Source organism: Pholis gunnellus (assembly GCF_910591455.1).
Source record: "Pholis gunnellus genome assembly, chromosome: 2".
Taxonomy (NCBI): Eukaryota; Metazoa; Chordata; class Actinopteri; order Perciformes; family Pholidae; genus Pholis; species Pholis gunnellus.
The window spans coordinates 6875044-6894675 of NC_136536.1; the positions used below are offsets into that span (position 1 = coordinate 6875044).

At 43.7% G+C, this 19632-nt stretch overlaps 1 protein-coding gene across 1 annotated transcript in view; it reads left to right on the plus strand.

Annotated features, from left to right (window-relative positions):
* camta1a (calmodulin binding transcription activator 1a) overlaps positions 1-19632 on the plus strand; it is a gene marked incomplete at both ends in the record, with an annotated part of 267332 nt that overhangs the window by 2060 nt on the left and 245640 nt on the right. The window contains 2 exon segments of the mRNA XM_079175695.1: positions 2294-2395; positions 11387-11490. Of these exon segments, the coding sequence (XP_079031821.1) occupies positions 2294-2395; positions 11387-11490 (206 nt within the window).

Sequence of the window (19632 nt, forward strand, 5' to 3'; positions counted from 1 at the left end):
TTTAAATAAGAGAAGAAGGAAAAAACCCAAAATGCATTATAGGTGCAGCTGTTTCTGAGCTGTTCACAGCAACATTGTTGGCAGGCTTAAAAACAAAACAACGAACAGACCCCCAGTCAGAGTTCGCTGTCAGTAACCTCAAAAACATGAATTCTTTTTGATGTAGAATTACTTTAATGTTTCAAATGAGAGTAAACAAATTGCTGCTGTCCATGTGAGGGGAGGCGATAATAAAACACTGTGTGGACGTCAGTGTGCCAGCCAGCAGGCAGAGCCCCACCAGGGGGTGCTATTGAGCTACAAAAGCACCCTCACTAGACGAGGGATCCGTCTGTGGCTGTGACAAAAAAAATAAAATAAAGACATCTGGTTATGATAGTAATGACTTCAGTGTGGCGTGTAGTCCTAATGTATTCATCTACATAGCTGAACTTAACAAATGGGCTCCAGTCGTTAATGTGGAGGCCTCTCTCTCCGACACCGGGAGCTCTCTCGCTGAAAAAAAAAACAAAAACCCTGACTTGAAAGTCCCATTGCTGAGCAGGTTAAGTTATTTTCAGTGTTCCTGTGAGGCCGGTCAGTGTGAAAAAAAAGGAGGAAGAGAGAGAGAGAGGGAGAGAGAGAGAGAGAAAGAGCTTCATACCTTCACATAAATACGACGTCAAAAGCGGCCTTTACAGCTCTTTACATAGAGCTGTCATGCTGGATCTTAACTCCTTCCAGTTTTTTGGGCTGTTCATTGACGTAGAGCGCCAGCTCGTCAGACGTGCGTCACTATCTCGGTGTTCTATACGACAGGTTCCCTGTGTGTAGGGTTTTAGCCACTGAGAGAGCTGAGCAGTGCTTCCTTAACCTTTTTGTCCTTGCTGATCTCCCTGCCGGTCGTCTGGCGGCTCTTATGATGGCCCGTAACAACTGAGGGTTACATCTCCCGTTAAACCCAGGGGCCACGACCCACTCTCACTCGGTAATGTAATGTTTACATCCTGGAGGTGTTTCTCTCCAGCCTAACTGATTGTCAGGGCCCTTGGGGGTATTCCCCCCCCCCCCCCCCCCCCCCCCCCCACCCCCTCTTCACACTCTTAAAAAAGCACTGTGGGTCCGTAACTTTTAAGTACGAGGCCTGGAGGGCACCGAAAAGTCAACTTTGATACGTCTTACGCTGAGACTGCTCCGGATGAAACTACAGCCAGCGGTTTTAGGGATCTACCGGAGGAGATCATCATTGAGAGACACATTTGAGAAATGAAAACAAGCACAAGCTACAGAACTAACACTGTTGTGGTGTTCCTCATAAAGAGGAAACACTGTGTTAAAGTTCAGTCTCGATGCTTTTAAGTTTTATCTTGGTACTGCCAGTTTTCTTTTGGTAAACCCAGCACAACAGTGAAGCCTTATTTACATTCATTTAAAGTCACATAAAAAGCCAATGATGGGCTCGTTTACTGGCACGTAAAGCTCGCACAGGTGAGTTAAATGAACGGAGTAAATCTTGCGGTCGGAACTTTTGGGACAACGGCGACAATCGGCGACGGTTTTCCTCTCTAAAGCGGCGGATGACGCCCGTGTGGAAGTCACGTTTCCCTCTTTTATTTCCAAGCGGGTGCAGTTTAAGAAGTTTTCCTGATGTTATCATTTCACTCAAAGTTCAGGGCGAAAAACATCAAGTAAGCACGCAGTCAGCCATTAACTCACAAAAGTGCTTGTGCAAGCAATGGTATAAAATATTTCTCCGCCGTTTCTTTTTTTTTTTTGGTGTAAAGAAGGATGAATTCAACCTTCCCCGTGATGTCGGACGACGTGCTCGCACACTTTTGTGTTGAATCAGGCGTTACGTTTTTTTTCTCTTCCTCCAGCCTTTTAATTGAATCAGCGAGGTGAGAATGGATGGGACCCGGGTCCGCTCCTGTGGTTGCCTCCACTGATGGATTGTATTGATTCATCCGGTTTACTACTGATACAATAGGGTGTGTTATTGACCCGCATCACACCAGAGCTACAGTAGCCCTCACTGTCCATTTCTCTTATAAAGGTACACAAGTATTCAGGCAACGGAGACACTGTTTTACATGACAATAGACTGATTCACTGTGACTTATTACCCATATTATTATCATTACTATTAGTATTATTAGCGTCGTATTTTGCCCGACAGCTCTTGTGTGTTTTAAATGTGTTTCAATATACTGTTGATATATTTTGCTTGCATGGGGAGTTTTGCTCACTCATCCCAGGCTGGGAGAATGCTTCTTTTCCTCGATTTTTCCTCTACTTTTCTCTTTGCCTCCTGAAGGACTGAAGAAAGTTCGTAATCCGGATCGAATGTACAGATCAGCAGTGTGTTATGCTGGCCACGGTCCACCTAAGAGTATCAGTGATGACACAGAGACGAACAGTAAGAGTCAGTTATTAATACTGCATCGCTGCTCCGAGAGGCCACTGGCATGGCCAATCTATTATTCATTCATTGATTCATTTATTTACTTCTTGATTTCATCCGTCCCCCATGCACCCGCCCCACCCCACCACCACCACCACCACCAACCCACCCCTCCTTATTTTATTCCCCTCCCAGCACAACACCTCCTCCGGCTGCTCTGTTGATTGAAGTGTCTGCTTTACGGGATCACGCTGTCAATAGCTGAAGTGTTGTCGTTAACTAAGAGTGATTGTTTCAGGTTGAGGCCGGGGGATCAGGACCTGAGCGGACCCTCAGAGAGAAAGCTTACACGTTGAGCCATCAATTATGGCCCTGTACTCGCCTTTACTCTGCTTTACTTGAACCTGCATTTGATGGGGGTGGGGGGGGGGGGGGGGGACCCACCCAAGCTAACAGTAGGACTTTAAAATTGTTGCAAAATTTACAAAAAATAGTTATGCAACGCTGTATCCTACGATACCGAATGGATTGGTCTTTGCCTCCCTCTCATTATTTGTGCTCTATGAGATCTGTAGATCAAAGACAACCCGGCGTCACAGCCGAGGTTTTTTACGACTTCTGTGGGAATCGCTTCACTTAAAAGTGTGTGTACACGTGCTGTTTTCTGTCACAACCAAACCCCCCCAAAAAAATCAGTCAAATATAGGCCAAAGTCTCGTGTTTATTTCCCCTTCAATCCTTGTTTTTTTTTTAGAAAACTCTGTGTTCACCCGTTGGAATAAAGAGCTGTCCTCTGTAAAGCAGAAAGGAACCCCGTCATTGTTAATGAACACACCAGTCTCCTCACTGCTGGAAGACTAGATCCAGACTGCAGACTGGGTAATTAAGTGGGCTCATGTATTGTCTTTTCTAAATAGAGAGTCTGAAATCACCGCCCCCCCCCCCCCCCCCCCCCCTACAACCCCTTGTTAGACTCCTCACTCGAGATCTGTCTCTTCTGCACCAAATCCTTTTTTTGGTATTTTCTTTTAAAAAGAATGTTGTGAGAGATTTAACAGCAGGGGACGACTCACACAGCTCTATGAAGCAGGGATGCCGACTGTAACGGGGGGGCATTGTTGAGAGACTTTTAGCGTTATACCCCCTCATGTGTGACAGCTGTGACTGACAATAGGTTGTTTTTTTTTTGTTGCCGGTCTTGCTATTTCCCCTCATGTTATTGCGTGGTGTTACAGTATCCTGTACCCATGTCAGACACCCTGTTTAATGCGTTCAGCCTCAGGGTTTTTTTCTTCTTCTTCTTTTTTCCCGCCTCGCCAGGACACTCAGTAGAAGAGTACACGGCAGCTGAAACCCGCCAGGTAGACCATTGATCTGAGTAATCGTCTGAGTAATTGCGGGAGTAGTTATGATACAGAAAGAAGGGCTTTGTTTGTGTGCATGTGTAAGCGGGAGGGAGAGAGTGAAGGAGAACAGGAGCTATAGAGGGAGGGAGGGAGGGAGACCTCACCTCTGCTCTCCTTGAGATGGGATTTTTATGGATGGGTGAGCTTGGTGAGGGCTGAGAACACATAAAGAGTCATTTTCAGTTTGTTGCAGGCAGTTAACCGTGTGTGCATGTTTGTTGAACTTCCAGTAATAGGCCTCGGCTCCTTTTTCTTTTTTTTCTTCTTTTTTTCTTCAGCTGTTTGACTTTTTGACAGTCTTTCCCTTATCATGCTTTATTACCCTGTGCTGTTATAACCTCACGGTGCACCCAGGGTATTAGCCACTTAGAGAATTTAAATGATGCAATTCCGAACAATTAATTCTGCCGCCCTGCATATCGTTGCGTATTGTGTGTGGTCGTATAAAATGCATAAGAAATGGTGTCCAGCTAGATCTAGTGTAATTCAAATCCCTCACTGGCATTGAGAAAAACACCTTGTGTGTGTGTGTGTGTGTTGTTGTAACAACGCTATAGTTAAGTTCAGGAAGACTTTGCTCTCACTGTATGTCAGAGCATTATCGAACAGGCTGAAGGGCAATTGATACAGATAATTGGTTTCCCGGTCCAACGCCGACACGTGGTTGTTTTTAACTCCTCTCCATGTTCCCACCAAGAGCCACCAGGTTGTTGGGAGACCTGCTCCTGGACTGTGGGGTCAATCACTGTTATTACTGCCGGGGAAATCTGACTCCAACCGAAATTGTCCCGACTCGTAGTAAAACTCAGCTCAGAATCTCCCACAAGTAGTATCGGCTGCAGACTTTTGGTCTAATCAAGTGCTCTCTTCACTAGTTTCCGAGTACCTCCGGTCTTCCTGGTAGATACAGTATAAAATGGATGATGTAGAAATTCAAGGTCTGTGCAAATAGTTTTTTTTGCAACGTCTCCGGAAAAGCTAAAAAAAGAGGGATTTTGTGTAAACCAGAAAGTTTACAAAATGGAATACAGTACATCAATGCACCACGGTGCAAAAAGGGTAATCGTTTCTTTTTGTAGTTTTCCATATGTTTAAAACTTAAAGTTAATTACATATTAATGGTTAATCATTTTCTTAATGATTCATGGTTTGCTTTAACGTTATAAGCCCGAGAGTCATGAAGTTTGGCTGCAGATGATTAGTGACACATTTTGGGGGCTTAGCTGAATCACAGGGAAAAGTGTCTTAATCTGAAGGCTGCAGGGGTAACATCCCATTACTGTAAATGCCATTGCACTAGCCTCCTGCAGGTAACCGCCCCCCCCCCCCCCCCCCCCCTCCTTACCTTTCCTCCTCCTCCTTTCACGCCTCACAACCCGATTGATCGCCTTTAATTGACAGCTTGTCATCAGCTGACCGCTCTACCACGGCTGTCTGAGTTCATCGCTGCTTCACATTTGACCACATTCTTTCATTGTCGACGTTTTTTCTTTCTCCTTCCATCCCGCCATCGTCCCGTCACTGCTGTTGCCACGTTAACCTGTCACTGCACCTTTCGCCTTTCAGTCTGAGCTTCAAGTCCACGGACCGGTTTGACAAATTGCCTCCTATAGATCTGGTTAATACTTAATGCACGTCACATCCCGCACACTTAACATGTGGATTGCATGAATTTAGACGCTCGTGTTTCATGCCATGTCCATTCATTCCACTGTACCTGCATGCTGAACTGTTTCTGTCAAAGTCCTCTGCTAGTGATGCAAGTACTGTACAATGATTTATATAATAAGTGATGTTATACTGTTTGTGTGCCTCTCGCCGTGACTGCATAACTGTTTGAGTGTTATTCTGTCAATGTAACGTACGGATTAAGTCATCAAAATATCCGTTGCTTCTTCAAAAGTGAGCTCTTGGAACAAACGTTGTTAGTTGTGGAGGGGGGGGGGGGGGGGGGGGGGGGGGGGACAACAACGTGGCTTATTTGATCTTCTAAAGGCCTCGACGTTGGCAAATGATCTGAGTTCCCTTCAGTTCAAATCATTTTGGGAAATGTGCAAAACAGGCAACTGCTTCAAGATGTTAAAGTGGATTTTGATGCATTACTTCCTCCTACTTCCTACTTTTCAACATATTTGAATCTATCTAAATAGAGTATAATTCACTACCAATGATAACTTGTGTAATTATGTGCAGTATGCTTCTTTTTTTTTTGTTTCTCATATCTTTAAATTTCTTAACCCAGTTGATGAAATATGTCTGAGCGAAGCTTTTTTTGGCTGACTGGGCTCATTTCTGGAGCTAAACTCTTTGGGGTATTTTTGGTCGGGCCCAGTGGATGGCTGTCATCCAACCTAATGATAACAGACACTGCTACGGGCCTAATTCAGTTTCACAGCACTTCTTACTGCACAGAGATGAGAGACAAATGTTTATCCCCGGGACCGCTCGTTCTTCTTGTGATTCCCCCAGCCCTCGAGTTACAGGTGTAAAGCTACACAAGACATCCTTAAGTCACATCAGCAAACCCAACCGATGTGGACAACGTTTGCATTCAAACTGTTACTTTGGATATGCTCCGCCAGCAGCGATTTGTTGAATGATCTATAGCCAAAACATTAGCTTGCAATTTCTCCACAATGTGGGCACAGATTAAAAAGAAAAACTGTCACTCCCAGAGCGCTCGGAGACAGAGACGGAAGAGAGAAGGGTTTTGCGTCCGGGGCTCGGATATTGATTAAAGATTTGTTTTTGTCAGCCTTTCCAGTCTCATGACCCTCGCTCACGTCTCTGGGGTGGGGCTGGAGCAAGCTAGCATGACAGATACCCTTAAATGTGGCCCGAGTGTTTGCTTAGCGGCCCAGGATCAGTGATAATCCAAACATTTGCAGACAGAAATATAAATATATATATCTTTATAACAGGAATTCGGAAGGAGGCACAGGCTGCCCCGGTTCACAAATGGCCAGTAATGGCAACATGGATGCTGCAGACCTGTAGCCTCCTCTCCCTGATCAGTTCCCCTTTTTGTATGTGAGCTCGCTTGGCAAGATCCAGAATGTAATTGGCTCCGGTGTGCCAGCTCCGCTCAGCACATCCCCTCACGTACCAATCTCTGGTATCAGCCTGTCTTGCACTTTAGTGTTTTACAACCAAATAGTTTGTTTTCTGTGTATCCCTATCTTGGCTAATGTACAAGCAGTCATTACGCTCGCTGTTTCCACTCCAGAATAAATATCAAACCTTAAATCGGAGTCCACAGAAAGAGTTCCTTTCAGGCTTTGATCAACTCATACTGGTTGAGAAAAAAAAAAAGATGCATTTACGTTTTCAAAGCCAAATTTCTGTGGGTAATTTGTTGTTTATGCACTGATCAAATCAGATAATTTGATTAGGAAGAGCTTGCCTACTATCTGCTGTAAACCTATTCCAAATCTGGCATCCAAGCTATTCCCCCGTCGCCGGTTGTTTTCAGCCGATGCACGAAACCACAGTATATGTGGCGTTTCATGCCACAGTGGACAGATCTTTAATTAGTAAGCAATACTGTTGTTGGAACACTCACAGTTCCTCCCCTTCACATCTGTGGAGATGCCCGGTGGAGGGAACAGTATACGTTCAGCACCTGAAATACTATTAGTGTGAATAAATAGCAGCTGAATGAACAAAAAGCGTTTAGAGTTACGAGAGTGTAGCGCCGGAGAAAAAGGAAACCTCAGCGCTCGGCAACAGTTGCGTTGAGTTCACCTTTGTGTTTCTTTGAGAGCCTCGTGAGGAAAAACAAGGCCCTTCTCAAGTTAGACAAGGACTCCCAGATTAGAGAAGGCCAACTCTGAACATCTGAGAAGCACACATGGTTTATTTAACAGCACAAAGCAAAGTGCACGGTTGGAGAAATGCCTGTTTTTCAAAGAAATACAGTCATCCATATCTGCGATAGATAAAAGGCTCACAGTGGTGTAATTATTGGTGTAATCTAATGTTAATGTCCTGCAGGCCTCCCCCCTATATGGACCCTGTGTGTTTAAATGAGTCGACAGGCTGGTAAGCTTCCTGGTTTGCCAACTTTGCTTTTTCCCCCCTCTGCATACTTTAGTCTCAATTTAGCAGAGAAAATTAACATCCACACCAGCCTGTCTTGAATAAATAATGATTATGTCACAGCAGAAAAAACACCTCAAATAAATGCAACACTAAGTGCTTTGTCCATTTCATCGGTGATGCTGTAAAACACCAGGGAGGCCTCCCAGCGTAGTTGGCTTAGCTTTTCGATATTATAAATTACATTGCATAGGTGTAATGTTAAAAAACGCAAGATATTGTGATTAAGCGAAATGCTTGGTTGCAAATCCTTCGGCGCTCGAGTCACAGCCTGAAATTCATGATCCGAAGACATCGACAGACACTTGGCGTGTCCCCTGGTGACGCTCTGCCAGGCCCCGTGCTGCAGCCGTACTCATGTCTTGCTTGTTTTGGGGCACTTTTCTTTTTCGTTTGCCTTCAGTGTCTGTCTTCAGCAAGTGAAACATATGCTCAGTTGGATTGGTGTTGAGTCACGTGACTGTCAAGAACGTTCCACAGATTGGCCATTTAAAAAAAAACAACAACAACTTGGTTTCCTTCTCTGTGGGATGAGGATCACCGTCCTGAGACTGTAGCTATGCGGTCCACAAGGGGGCGGAGCCAGACGTGCGTGAGGCTGCGTAGGTGTGACGGTCAGGTGCACGTCGGTGTTCTGGAAGCAACGGAACATGGTTACTGTAGTTTGGCTCGCTGAGTCAGCAGATGAAGCTGCAGTAAGAGGGCAGGTTATAAAGGGAACGTTGTTTCAAGTCCCTGATTGCTGACGTTAGCGTCAAACCTTCACACACTGAGACGATACACCGACGTGTAGATTTAGATGCAGCATTACACTTCCCGAGGTTATCAGTAGCCATCGTCTAGACGTCCAGAAATTCGCTTAGAAATTATTGGGAAAAAAAAAAAGATTCAAATATAAGCAATCCAGTGCTCGGAGTTTGTACATCCATCAGCACATTCGCAGACAGGAACTGTCGATAGCCAATTCGGCGTACTTTTAATCGTGCAGATTTGCCAAAATGTAAACAAACGAGGCTGGCATTTCAAAGTAAGATGCATGTTGCAGTTGTGTCACCTCTCCGTGTGCACAGCATACTGAACGGATGTGTGTTCTGCTTACTTAAGGGGTTCTGTGGCAGGAAGTGTTGTACAGCCAATAATATCTTTTCCAATGACCGGCGTAATTATACGATCCTGGAATTTGTTAAAATCAAGTGAGAGATTTTATTGCATTTTGTCAAGATCCTCGCTGGCGGACGAAGCAGACACGTCCTACGGTAGATTTCTATCTCCCATCTCTCGGTGAGAAAAGCCTCCACACAGGCTACTTGAGACATATTCCAATTCAGCTCTGTCTCAATGGTGTCATTGGAGGGTGTGCCAGAGAGCAGCGTTGAATCCTGAATAATCTGTGCAGAGACAGACAGACGTGCCATATGTATCTGCTGCTACTGCTGTCTGCCGCTTGCAAGAAAAAAAAAAAGCAAATCTTCAGAGCACATTTGGTCGGATGGGAGACGGCCAAGACGTTGCAATGACCCACGCCGTATCCAGTGAGATTGTCTATTTGTGAGTGGGCTTCAATACTGAAGGCCCTTGCACATCTTGAGCCTTTTAGTGAAAGATAAGGCGTTTGTAGCTCCGCATTAAGGCGAGACTACATCTTCTAGGCTTATTTGAAGTTGATGCTGTACAATAACACGTCCACACGTAACAACTTTACTTTCGGTGCCTCTCTGATCACTCAGTTGCAGCGCGTTTCCCAGTTCTGACGGTGAAGCGGCTCCGGTGGTGCACGAGCAGCAGCTGCTGTATGTGATTCTTAATTGGGCGAAGCAAGTGATTACAGATACCTTGCGCAGCTCTTATAAAACAAGAGTGCACATGCGGAATTATGGGTACAATTGCAAATGCTACACATCTACTCGCTGCGTTCCTTTGGGAGCGATGAGGCTCCAACCTTACGCTTTACACTCGGAGGCTCCAAGGCAGCGCCATCTCTGTGCCCCCACTGTGATCAGTCCCATTGAATGGTCCATATGGGGGTTTCTGGGCAGTAGTACACTGTTCTTGCTGGGATGTACAGCGAGCTACGTACACTCTAGCTATATCCTCATAATCAAAGTGCACCGCTGGATTATTTGTATGGGCTTCAAAGTGGTGTTTTGCTTCGGTTCGAACTTTTTTATTTTCCCCAGTCATCTACTGATATCAGCTACCTCAGGGATCCACAGTCAGCACTCACATTCAGGCTTCTCTATGTCTCTCCCCTTACTTCACCCATTCGCTAGTATCCTCGCCCACAGTTCTATAAATATGAGAGAACGTTGCTTTCTAGCCGTAATGCATTTTCAAGCCAAATTGCATTGCAAACAGTATTTCGCGTTACTTTTTAGAGAATGTATTTACATTCGATCCACACGCATTAAAACTGAATAATATATTCATTTGCACATGCTGGAACATTACTCGGATTTAAGTCACTCTGCATCAAAGATTTTGCAGCGTTACAGATTGTGAATGCATTAGGAGTGTGGTATACAAAGGATTAGACGCTCACAGTCTGTGTGGATGCATGTGCAGGAATAACTTGATATAAACTTTAGTGGCAACTATAGAGACAAGAAAAGCTCATATTGTTGACATGCTGTGCTTTAGATGATACACATGGTGAAATATTTCCTCTGATAAAAGTCTCTATATCCCCCCTTTGAAATTAACCGTACACCTAACCTTTCAAAAGGTTCCTCCATTTTTCTTTTTTTGCATTTAAAGTCATTATTAATGATAAGATCCTTGCTTAGAATATCTTACTTTTGTATGTAAATTATTTCCACATAAGCCTATATCTCATGTTCTGATAAAAAAAAAAGAAAAAACGCCCCACGACTATAATAAGGTTTTTCATGATATTATAAATTCAATATGTTTTTGTCCCCCCCAACGAATATAATATGTTTACATTTAACCCATCTGCATATTTTAGCGGGACAGAAACAATGGAATGAGATGAACATGAATGCATTCATGCATGAGGGCGTCTGTAAACCTTACTGTTTGATAATGGTTGTGAACCGGCAGTGGAATGTAAATTATAGCTTGAACGACATACATTATGATGTAAGCATTGGGCCCGGTAATTGTAATAATTCCCCTGAATAATACACCGCGTTGTGGCGTGCAGCACACGGCTTCCCATAGTAAATCCCCATACACTTTAAAATCACTCAAGGGTGTTTATTGTGTCTAAATAATGAATAGACACAGCCTTTACAAGTCGACAGTGAAAGATTTCTGGTGAACTCCCCTGATAGAATGCATTTCACAGTAAAATAATTTAGCCGAGCACGGAATAAAATGTATGCAATACTCTCTTCTTGAATTAATTTCCTAATTCTGTTTGGGGATAGTTATTTTACAGTCAGCGTTTCGCTGCGCTGACGAGGAGGAGGGGGCATGAGCGAGTCAATAAGGTTTGAGGTTCCGTGTTAAATACTCTCGTTTTGTCTCCCTCTTCTTCCAGATGAACATGGACATTTGAAAATATACCTGCCCAAGAAGCTGCTTGAATGTCTACCAAAATGCACCTCGCTGCCAAAGGAGAGACACCGGTGGAACACAAATGAGGTAAGGCCGCTGCTCCTTATCGTACGCGCTGTGCTCGATCCAGCCCTTTACAGCGGCGCCTCTCGATAAGACACCGTGTTCTTTCAGGCCTTTCTCACACATGCGAACTCTCTTCTAAACAACACAACACCTTTCCATTTTAGTGCCCCCATCCACCAAACTACATGGTAAAAAGACCTGTCTTTTAATGGCTTTCATGGGTTACATATTTAAATATGATAAAAGTTAACCTTCAGATTAAAGCAACTGGACGAATACACATGATTGTTTTCAACCGTATGAAAGGTTTTCCACTATTATTCTCATATTTTCTATTTATTATTGATTGACTTCCCCTTTGCAATAATTTAAGTGAAATTATTTATTTTCATAATTCAGCTGCATCACAGTTTTTACCCCAACATAGAGAATTCATTGCCACTGGGTTTTGCATGGATAGCCGGACCTTTTAATGGTGATACAGTATGCTCTTTGCTCGAATATAAGAATCATCCACACAATAAAATACTAAAATTCTCTCCCTCTATCTTGCAAAATGTCTATCTGATCTGGCAGTTTATGTTTACTATGGATTTGCCAGCGCTCGTTCTCCAAGGAAACCCAGTTTGGCATAAATCGAAGGTTAACGTCAATTGCATGTTGAGTTTTATTCATAGAACGTCACTGTGGCCATATTTAGCGAGTATTATGAAGGACTACCGATGTGAACATAAACAGTGAGGGAGATAACGCATCACTTTACAAATCAAATCTGAAAATGCTTTTGTGAGAAGATGTCAAAGATGCTCTTTGCTATGGTTTTCCTTTCTCTCTTCCTAAAGGTCCGAAGCGCGTTTTGAATGATTCTTTTTAGCATTTTGATGTTTGACTTTTGTGGTGTTAAACATGTTCAGAAATATGTCAAATATAGGAATGTGGAGCGGGAATAGTTACTCTTGTGGTGTGTGGTAAACATACATCATGTCATCGGGTTATTCTACTGCCTTGACCAACATATATTGAAGTCGGACTGTGTTTCCCTCACAGGGACTGACTGTATGTTGCTTCATTTGCCTCAGAACTCATTGGCCAACCTTCTCCTCCGGGGACAGGTTGATGAGTTTGTCCCTGTTATATATATTATTTTTTATGAATAACTGGTTGTAATTAGCCCTAAATACACACTATGACATATCTTAAAAACCAATATGCAAAAATCAACCAACCATGATTTTGATTAACACATTGTGACCAAATAAATATAGTCATCTGCGGTGATGAAAGTTAATTGACTGAAAAACCACCAGATGATAAGGCACCAGACAGGCTCGTTTCTGAAGGAACAGGATATTAAAAAGGACAATCTATCATTGGCGTACAGTTAAATATTATTTTACACGGACTTTGTGTAGTCAGTATATTTTTTTTTAAATAGATGAGGGAATCCATTTATCTGTGGTAAAGATGTGGATGTGTAGAACTACACACAATTACAGTGGTGATTACTGCGGCAACAAATACATCACTTGCAGTCTCCGTCCAAGTCTCCATCTGTCATATCTTTGCTCGCAAGCCCGGCCCTAAAAAATGTATAACGCTCGTGTGTTTCTAATTGGCTGATGTTGTAACTTGTTTGCCCCGTCTGACCTGCATTGTGCTGCTAGCAGTCTAAATTAATTAACGCAGCTTTGAAATTGATCTCGAAATGTAAGTCTAAGCATTTGTTGGGGGGGGATAAATGCTGTCGGCTACGGTTGTTAGCATGTCTTGCCATTTATTACCGAATTTAATCAGAAGAGACGCATTTCAGGAATCGCACCGTGTTGTTGCTGGGCTGCAGATTCGGCTGTGGCTGCTTGGTGGGCTGAAAAAAAGACGGTTCAGGTGTGTGTGTGTGTTGGTATGCATGCCAGTAGGGTTTTCCAGGGTTGAAGAGAGCGAGGCAACCTTTCCTAAAATCAAGGGCATTTCTTTTCTTTTTCTTTTTTTTTTGTGCAGACCGTGCAAATCAGAGTGTTTGTGCCTCACTGGTAGCAGACAGACAGGCAGGAAGGGAGGGATCAGAGAGGCTCCTTGTCGGTGCAATTGTGTGACTCTTAGTGAAAGTGACACCTCATCAATTCTGTGCATATTCCTGGCACTAGCTCTGCATGCTTAATGCACTAATTTTCCACTTTATACGTCTTAGGAACCTCAGTAGTCTGGTAGGTTAGAGCCGCTAATGCTAATGCTCAGTTTGGCTGCTTTGTTTTTGAAAGCTATTGTTGTGGGTGTAGTGGGCTTTTAGGTCATAAAACATGGACTCTCCAGCCGACATTCATTTTTATTTGCATAATAGTTGAGGTGGTTATTAGCCAGTAATTGTTTGCATTTAAATGAACAGTGTTTGGTATTCAGGGGGATCTATTGGCAGAAATGTAATATAAATTTAATAAGTATATTCTCTTTAATTTAATCACCTCAACATAAGAATCATTGTGTGTTTGTATCTACATACGGATCCGGTCCTCTTCATTTATATTTTTCTGTGGTAACTGTTCTCTGTAGCTTTGTAACAAACCCAAAGAAAACTAATCGTTAAACTTGCACTGTTTTGGAGAGGACACTTACAGCTACACGGGGAAGAAAATCTTTATTTGGCTTCACAGTAAATTACTTTACCGCCCCCAGTTTGGAGAAGCATGCAGGGGTACTGGTGCAAGAGCGAAGCAATGTACTGCTGTGGACGCGGACATCAGCAAAACATGTTTTTTAGCCACCTGAAAGAAAGGCCCACATAAAAATCTGTAAAATCCGTTGGTGTACGCTATATGTAAAATATTTTCATTGCTTTCCGAATGGGAACGGAAGCATTTATCTATTTATCTTAAAAGCCACCGTGCTCCTTTGACAAAAACAGTAATTTCAGAGTTGCTGGTCTACCGCTGCTTGTGTGACTTTCTCGGTGGGCCTTTTTTCTCGGACGCCAAAATGTGTTTTGCCGCTGCCCTCGTCCGCAGCAGTACATTACCGTCTCCATACTCCTGCATGCTTCTCCATACTCGGGGTGTGATGACCGCCATCTGCTGTAGGTAATACGCTGACTGGATAAGTACCTCTTACAACCTCACTTCAAACAATCCAAACTATTCCCTTAACTCTCACAACTACCTCTCGTTATTGTATCCATCCATTATTTTTGCACATTTACATAACCACTGGAACTCCAAGAAGAGATTATTTGTATTCCTCACATGACTGCAAAACCACTTTTTCAATTCGCACGTACAGCATGAAGGAATAATGATGAAGTGTCTATTGTTCCTTTCCCCTGCCGCCCACCTTTTTTTGCGCGTTTTACATTAGTTGCACCTTGTTCAAATCTGGGATAATTGTGTTTCAGTTTCATTCAAGAAGAGGCACGCACGCTTCATTTCATTTTTACTTTTGGTGGAAATGATTGAGGACACAACTTTCTGCTTGGAAACTTTAATCTGGATGGAGAGTGAGTGTGTGTGTGTGTGTGTGGGGGGGGGCTGTTGTGTTACTGGTGAGGTGAAGTGAAGCTAATGTAGAGCTATTCATTTTCTATCTCATTCGCATGATTCCCCTGTGTGGTTTCATGAGAAGAAGGTGTGCAGGAATACATTTCAAGCATTTACTGGAAAATTAGATAAACCAATCGAATCAAAATTCAAGGGAGGGGGTGGGAGTTTAGAGGGTTGAACGGTACTCTCGTCATTGAATCATGAGCAGCGTGCAAGCTACGGATATGCTATCAGCCTCCAAATTATCAATGGGGGAAGAAGTACCTGGCAGTGCTTGAGAATCTACAGAAAAAAAACCCCCCAAGGTTTTTATTGAAAGAAAGACAAAAGGAGGTCTTGATTGTAATGAAAACAAATTGCAAATGATCTGACATTTCAGTGAGTTCTCATCTGATGATTAAATGAGACAAGCCACACTTTATAGTTGGTCAGTTGCAAAACAATAAAACTTCCAGGAAGTCTATATTTACCTTGTTTGTGCCGCTGCTCTTTCAGCCATTGATGTCCCCCCCGTCTCTCAGGTGAGACGCGTATAACAAATCCTCACAGAATTCCTCTCAGGTCCGCTATTGTCTGCTCCGTGCTCTGGCACGGTGACCTCTATTTTGCTAGACATTTCGCTCGAGATTAGAATCTTTTTAAAGAAGGACATCTCAAACAGGAAACGGCTTTGGGCTTATATCCCTTTCAAGATCAAACGGTGTCAGCCTGATGTTTGGTTGCGCTGGCATGAAGGTTGCCGGACTTGAGATGGTGCCGGAGGATTGCAATTTTACCAGCGCCGTGTTCAAAATGCACTTCTTGCTCTTTGGTTCACTTTACAGCTCCGATTCAGGCTGTTGTGTTATTATAGTATTCAATGCACGTTCATCATACATTGGGAAACTACCAGTCAGAGAAAGGGAACACATTTTATTAGACTTTTTTAGTTTGAGTTTGCCCCTTAACTGCGCACTTCTGTAGCAGCTCTCATGGGCATAGAATTTGAATGACAGCGTTTATGACTTGCTGCTGGAGTCTTGAGGACACGAGTGAGCAATATTTTCTCTGCCGCTTCACGTTGGATTAGATGCCTCGGTGTTAGCCTCCTTGCAGACATACTTAATAAGTGGCTCAAATCTGTGACATTATAAAGCATCGACAAACAGAGAAAGATTCGCCAATTTTTTTTGGGAGAAGTGACTCCCGGTCACTCAGTCTTAAAACGCGGATGCAGAGAGGAGGACGGCATGAAGCCGTGGTTGAGAGAGGACACTGGGCCTAAGCCGGTGTGACACCCTCCGCCTTTTAATGAACGGCACAACGCTCTGAGTACCGTGAGCTCCCACTCAGCTTAGAGGGGCGCTGCTTCTGAACTGGTGCTGAACCAAAGCAGACAAGAGAGCATCAGCTAAGACCTCCAACCGGCCCGCTACACATTTAATGCCCCTGTCGTCAGGAATAATCCTCCTCTGCCTCACGCCGACGCCAGCAGCAGCAGCAGCAGCAGCAGCAGCAGCAGCAAGCACAGCGTGGTCCCCTCCATGCAGTGTGCCGCCGCTCAGGACGGAGCATTTGAGGGGGAACACCGGGGCAGTGGGTCACAGGGTGTAACAGGCAGCGAAACGGATCATCAAAAAGCACAACAAATGAAATCAAAGGCGAGATCGGATAAACCTGAGGGACTGTCGGAGCCATTATGAGATAGGTGCTATAATGACGAGCACAATTGGATGCAGTGTGGCGCAATCATTCAGCCCTTATCTCTGACTAAAACATGGTTTGTGTTAACGCGCTGGATGCCACTGTGTTATCTTGGATCCTGCTGTTTAGGATTTTATACAACAATGCACCCTCTTGACTACAATCATTCATGAATGACTCTTTTTCAGTGGTTGCGTTTTGTTAAAATATCTTAATTTAGAATATGAAAGGATAACATGGAGATTTTTCCCAGTGAAAGGGCCTTCCTTGACTATCTATGACATTCCAGTTCGTCATGGCATCTCATATGATATTCAATGCCACAAACATCCAGGTTTCTGATTTTCTCAGTTTCTTTTGTTTGTGCACGGGTAGTGTGGCGGGTTTGTTACAAAAAAGAAAGTTGTGGTGAACTTGTTGCAAATCTTGAATCTTGATCTTTTAAGTCCTTTGAGCCAGCAGTCTCCAGTTCTCTTCTTGTTCTCCTCCGAGCATGTCTTCTCCAACTGCGATGTGCAAATTAGTTTCGCCCAGAAAAAGTGATTACAGGAGGTGGTGAGCCCCCCCCCCCCAGTCCAATCACACCCACCAATGATACGAGTCCGGCTGGTCAACATGAAACTTTGAGCTACACAGTAAAAGAGCTGCTTTGATTAATCACTGCAACGCGAATGTACCATTCTGACTAATCCGTTTGTAACTGTAGTTAGATGACAGTCAATCACCTCACTCATTACATACATGGCCTTTGCTGCTAAATGTCCCTGAAGCTCAGTAAGCTTAATGTTACATTTCATAAAATACAATCATTTCTTCCGTCATTATTTCAGGCGAAGCGGGGAGCCTCCACTACCAAACACTGTGGGAAACCTCCTCCAGTCAGTGTGTGTGTGTGTGTTATTGGATAGACAGACCTCAAGTTGTACCGAGTATGCCTGCATTTATTAATAGCCCCGCATTCAACACCAGCTCGGCCTTCACAAACAAAACAAATTAGATTTTGTGCGGTGTGTGTACTTGCAGGCCTCAGACTTTGGCTTGAAACTCTCTGAGTGCAAAAGCTGGAGCGTTCCTTTTGGAGTCTCCTGACCTCATTAAAACACGATCTGGATAAACGCCTTCTTCTGCGGCTCAGAAGGACTCGTATTAGATGTATCTGGCGACCTTGGTCAAATCACCAGGCGTTGGACCCTTCATTGCCCGTTCTGATACATTTCTTCCAAACCTGAACGTCGGTGCTCAGAGAATTCACCTAATCGAACACAAGGTCAAGCTTGATTAAATGTTTATTTGAGCTCCCTGCCATGCATGGCTTCTTTTTTTTTTTTCTGGAGAGTAATTAAAAAGACTCCCACCAATTGCAAATGTTTGCAGAAATGTTCATTAGCTTCTCCGGGGCAAATCGGTGGAAATTAAAGGTCATGTTTGTCCATCCATCTGTTTATTTGTTTGTTTGTTTATCTGCGTGACTGTTGTTGTTGCTCTTTTCTTTCTTGTTATTGTGGGTCCGACGTCCGTGAACATAGCAATGGAGAGAGTAGGGGCAAATTCTGCGGGTGTCTTTTCCTTAACGAAGGGTTCAGATTGTATTTATATCGGCTCTCCGTCAAACTGCTCGTGTTGAGGCTTCGTTGGCAAAGTGCCCGCACGATTTATTCCGGCTGCTCAGAGAGCACAGTAATTCAGCCGCGGCATCGCAGTGACAACTTTTCACTATTTCTTTTCAAAAGTGTTTTTAATAGGAGCACCCGGGGCTAATTTATGTCCACGTGTTGGTCGCGGGGATCATATACCTTCATCTTAATGCAGTTTCCACTCAAATTGCAGTTTACTAGATATATTTGGTGGCACTTTTTTTTTTTTTTTTACATCATTTGGCCGGACGAAAGCAGAAGACGGGACGATAAGGAATGGGGAGAGTTTCTCTTTGGATGGCTGACTTCGTAGCAACTTCCCGTGAGCTTGATAGCTTTACTGATTGCTTGTGTTGGAGCTTACTGTGAAGTGTCAATTGCGAGGCTACGATGTAGTCAGGCAGTTGTAATGGGAACCCGCCAGTCGGGGTCGTTGGGGTTGGTCCTGCATGCGACGGGGACCCTTTGCTTTTTTCCCCTGGATGTTCACATCCAGGCAGGGGTCCCTCAGTCTCCTCTGAAGACGGGGGTATCCACTCAAAATTGCATGACCTCTATTGTAGCAGATGCAGGCCACTCTGTCTCCTGTGGGAAGCCTCTAAATTGAACCCAGCTTGTGTCTTTGATTTCCTTTCCACCACTCTCTTCCTTTCTGTCGCACCCCCCCCCTTCACCGTTATCTCCCGTCTCTTCCCCTTCCATCCTCATGTGTTCACTGAGCTGCAGAGCCATTCAGGTGTAGACGGGAACGATTTTCTACCTTTTCCTTCTGAATTTGCCGGGTCAGGATTTTTCTGTGCGGAACCATTTCGTAATGGAGTTTAACTTTATTTACTAGATAAAGGAAAATGAGTTCTGCGTTTTGATGTGCTCGTCTGTGCTTCAATAAGCTGTTCTATTGTTTCATATAGAGTAGATGTTCGTGTACGAGTGACTACCTCTGTTCTGCCAGCCGTGAGTGGGATTGAATGGCGGGAATCCACATTATCATATTCGCTTCCACGAGCCGCTCTGTAATCTAAGTAGCCTCTTGGAACTTTTAAGAGCATATTTGAAAGCTGAGAGGTTTTCTTAAACTGAATCTGTGTGTACAATATATTGTATGTTTTTCCACCGGTGGCACCAGAGCTAATAAACACGTCTGAGCTCTTTAAAGGTGGTGAGTTTGTACATAATGATCACTCGTGTTCTTTGACTTATTTGGGATCATGCTTCAGTGGGATTCATGTATATAAACTTTATTAATCAAGGGAGGTATCTTTTCTTTTCTTTGGGTCTCTGGAGTTATTTTGTTCGTTCTTATAATAACAATTTAAATA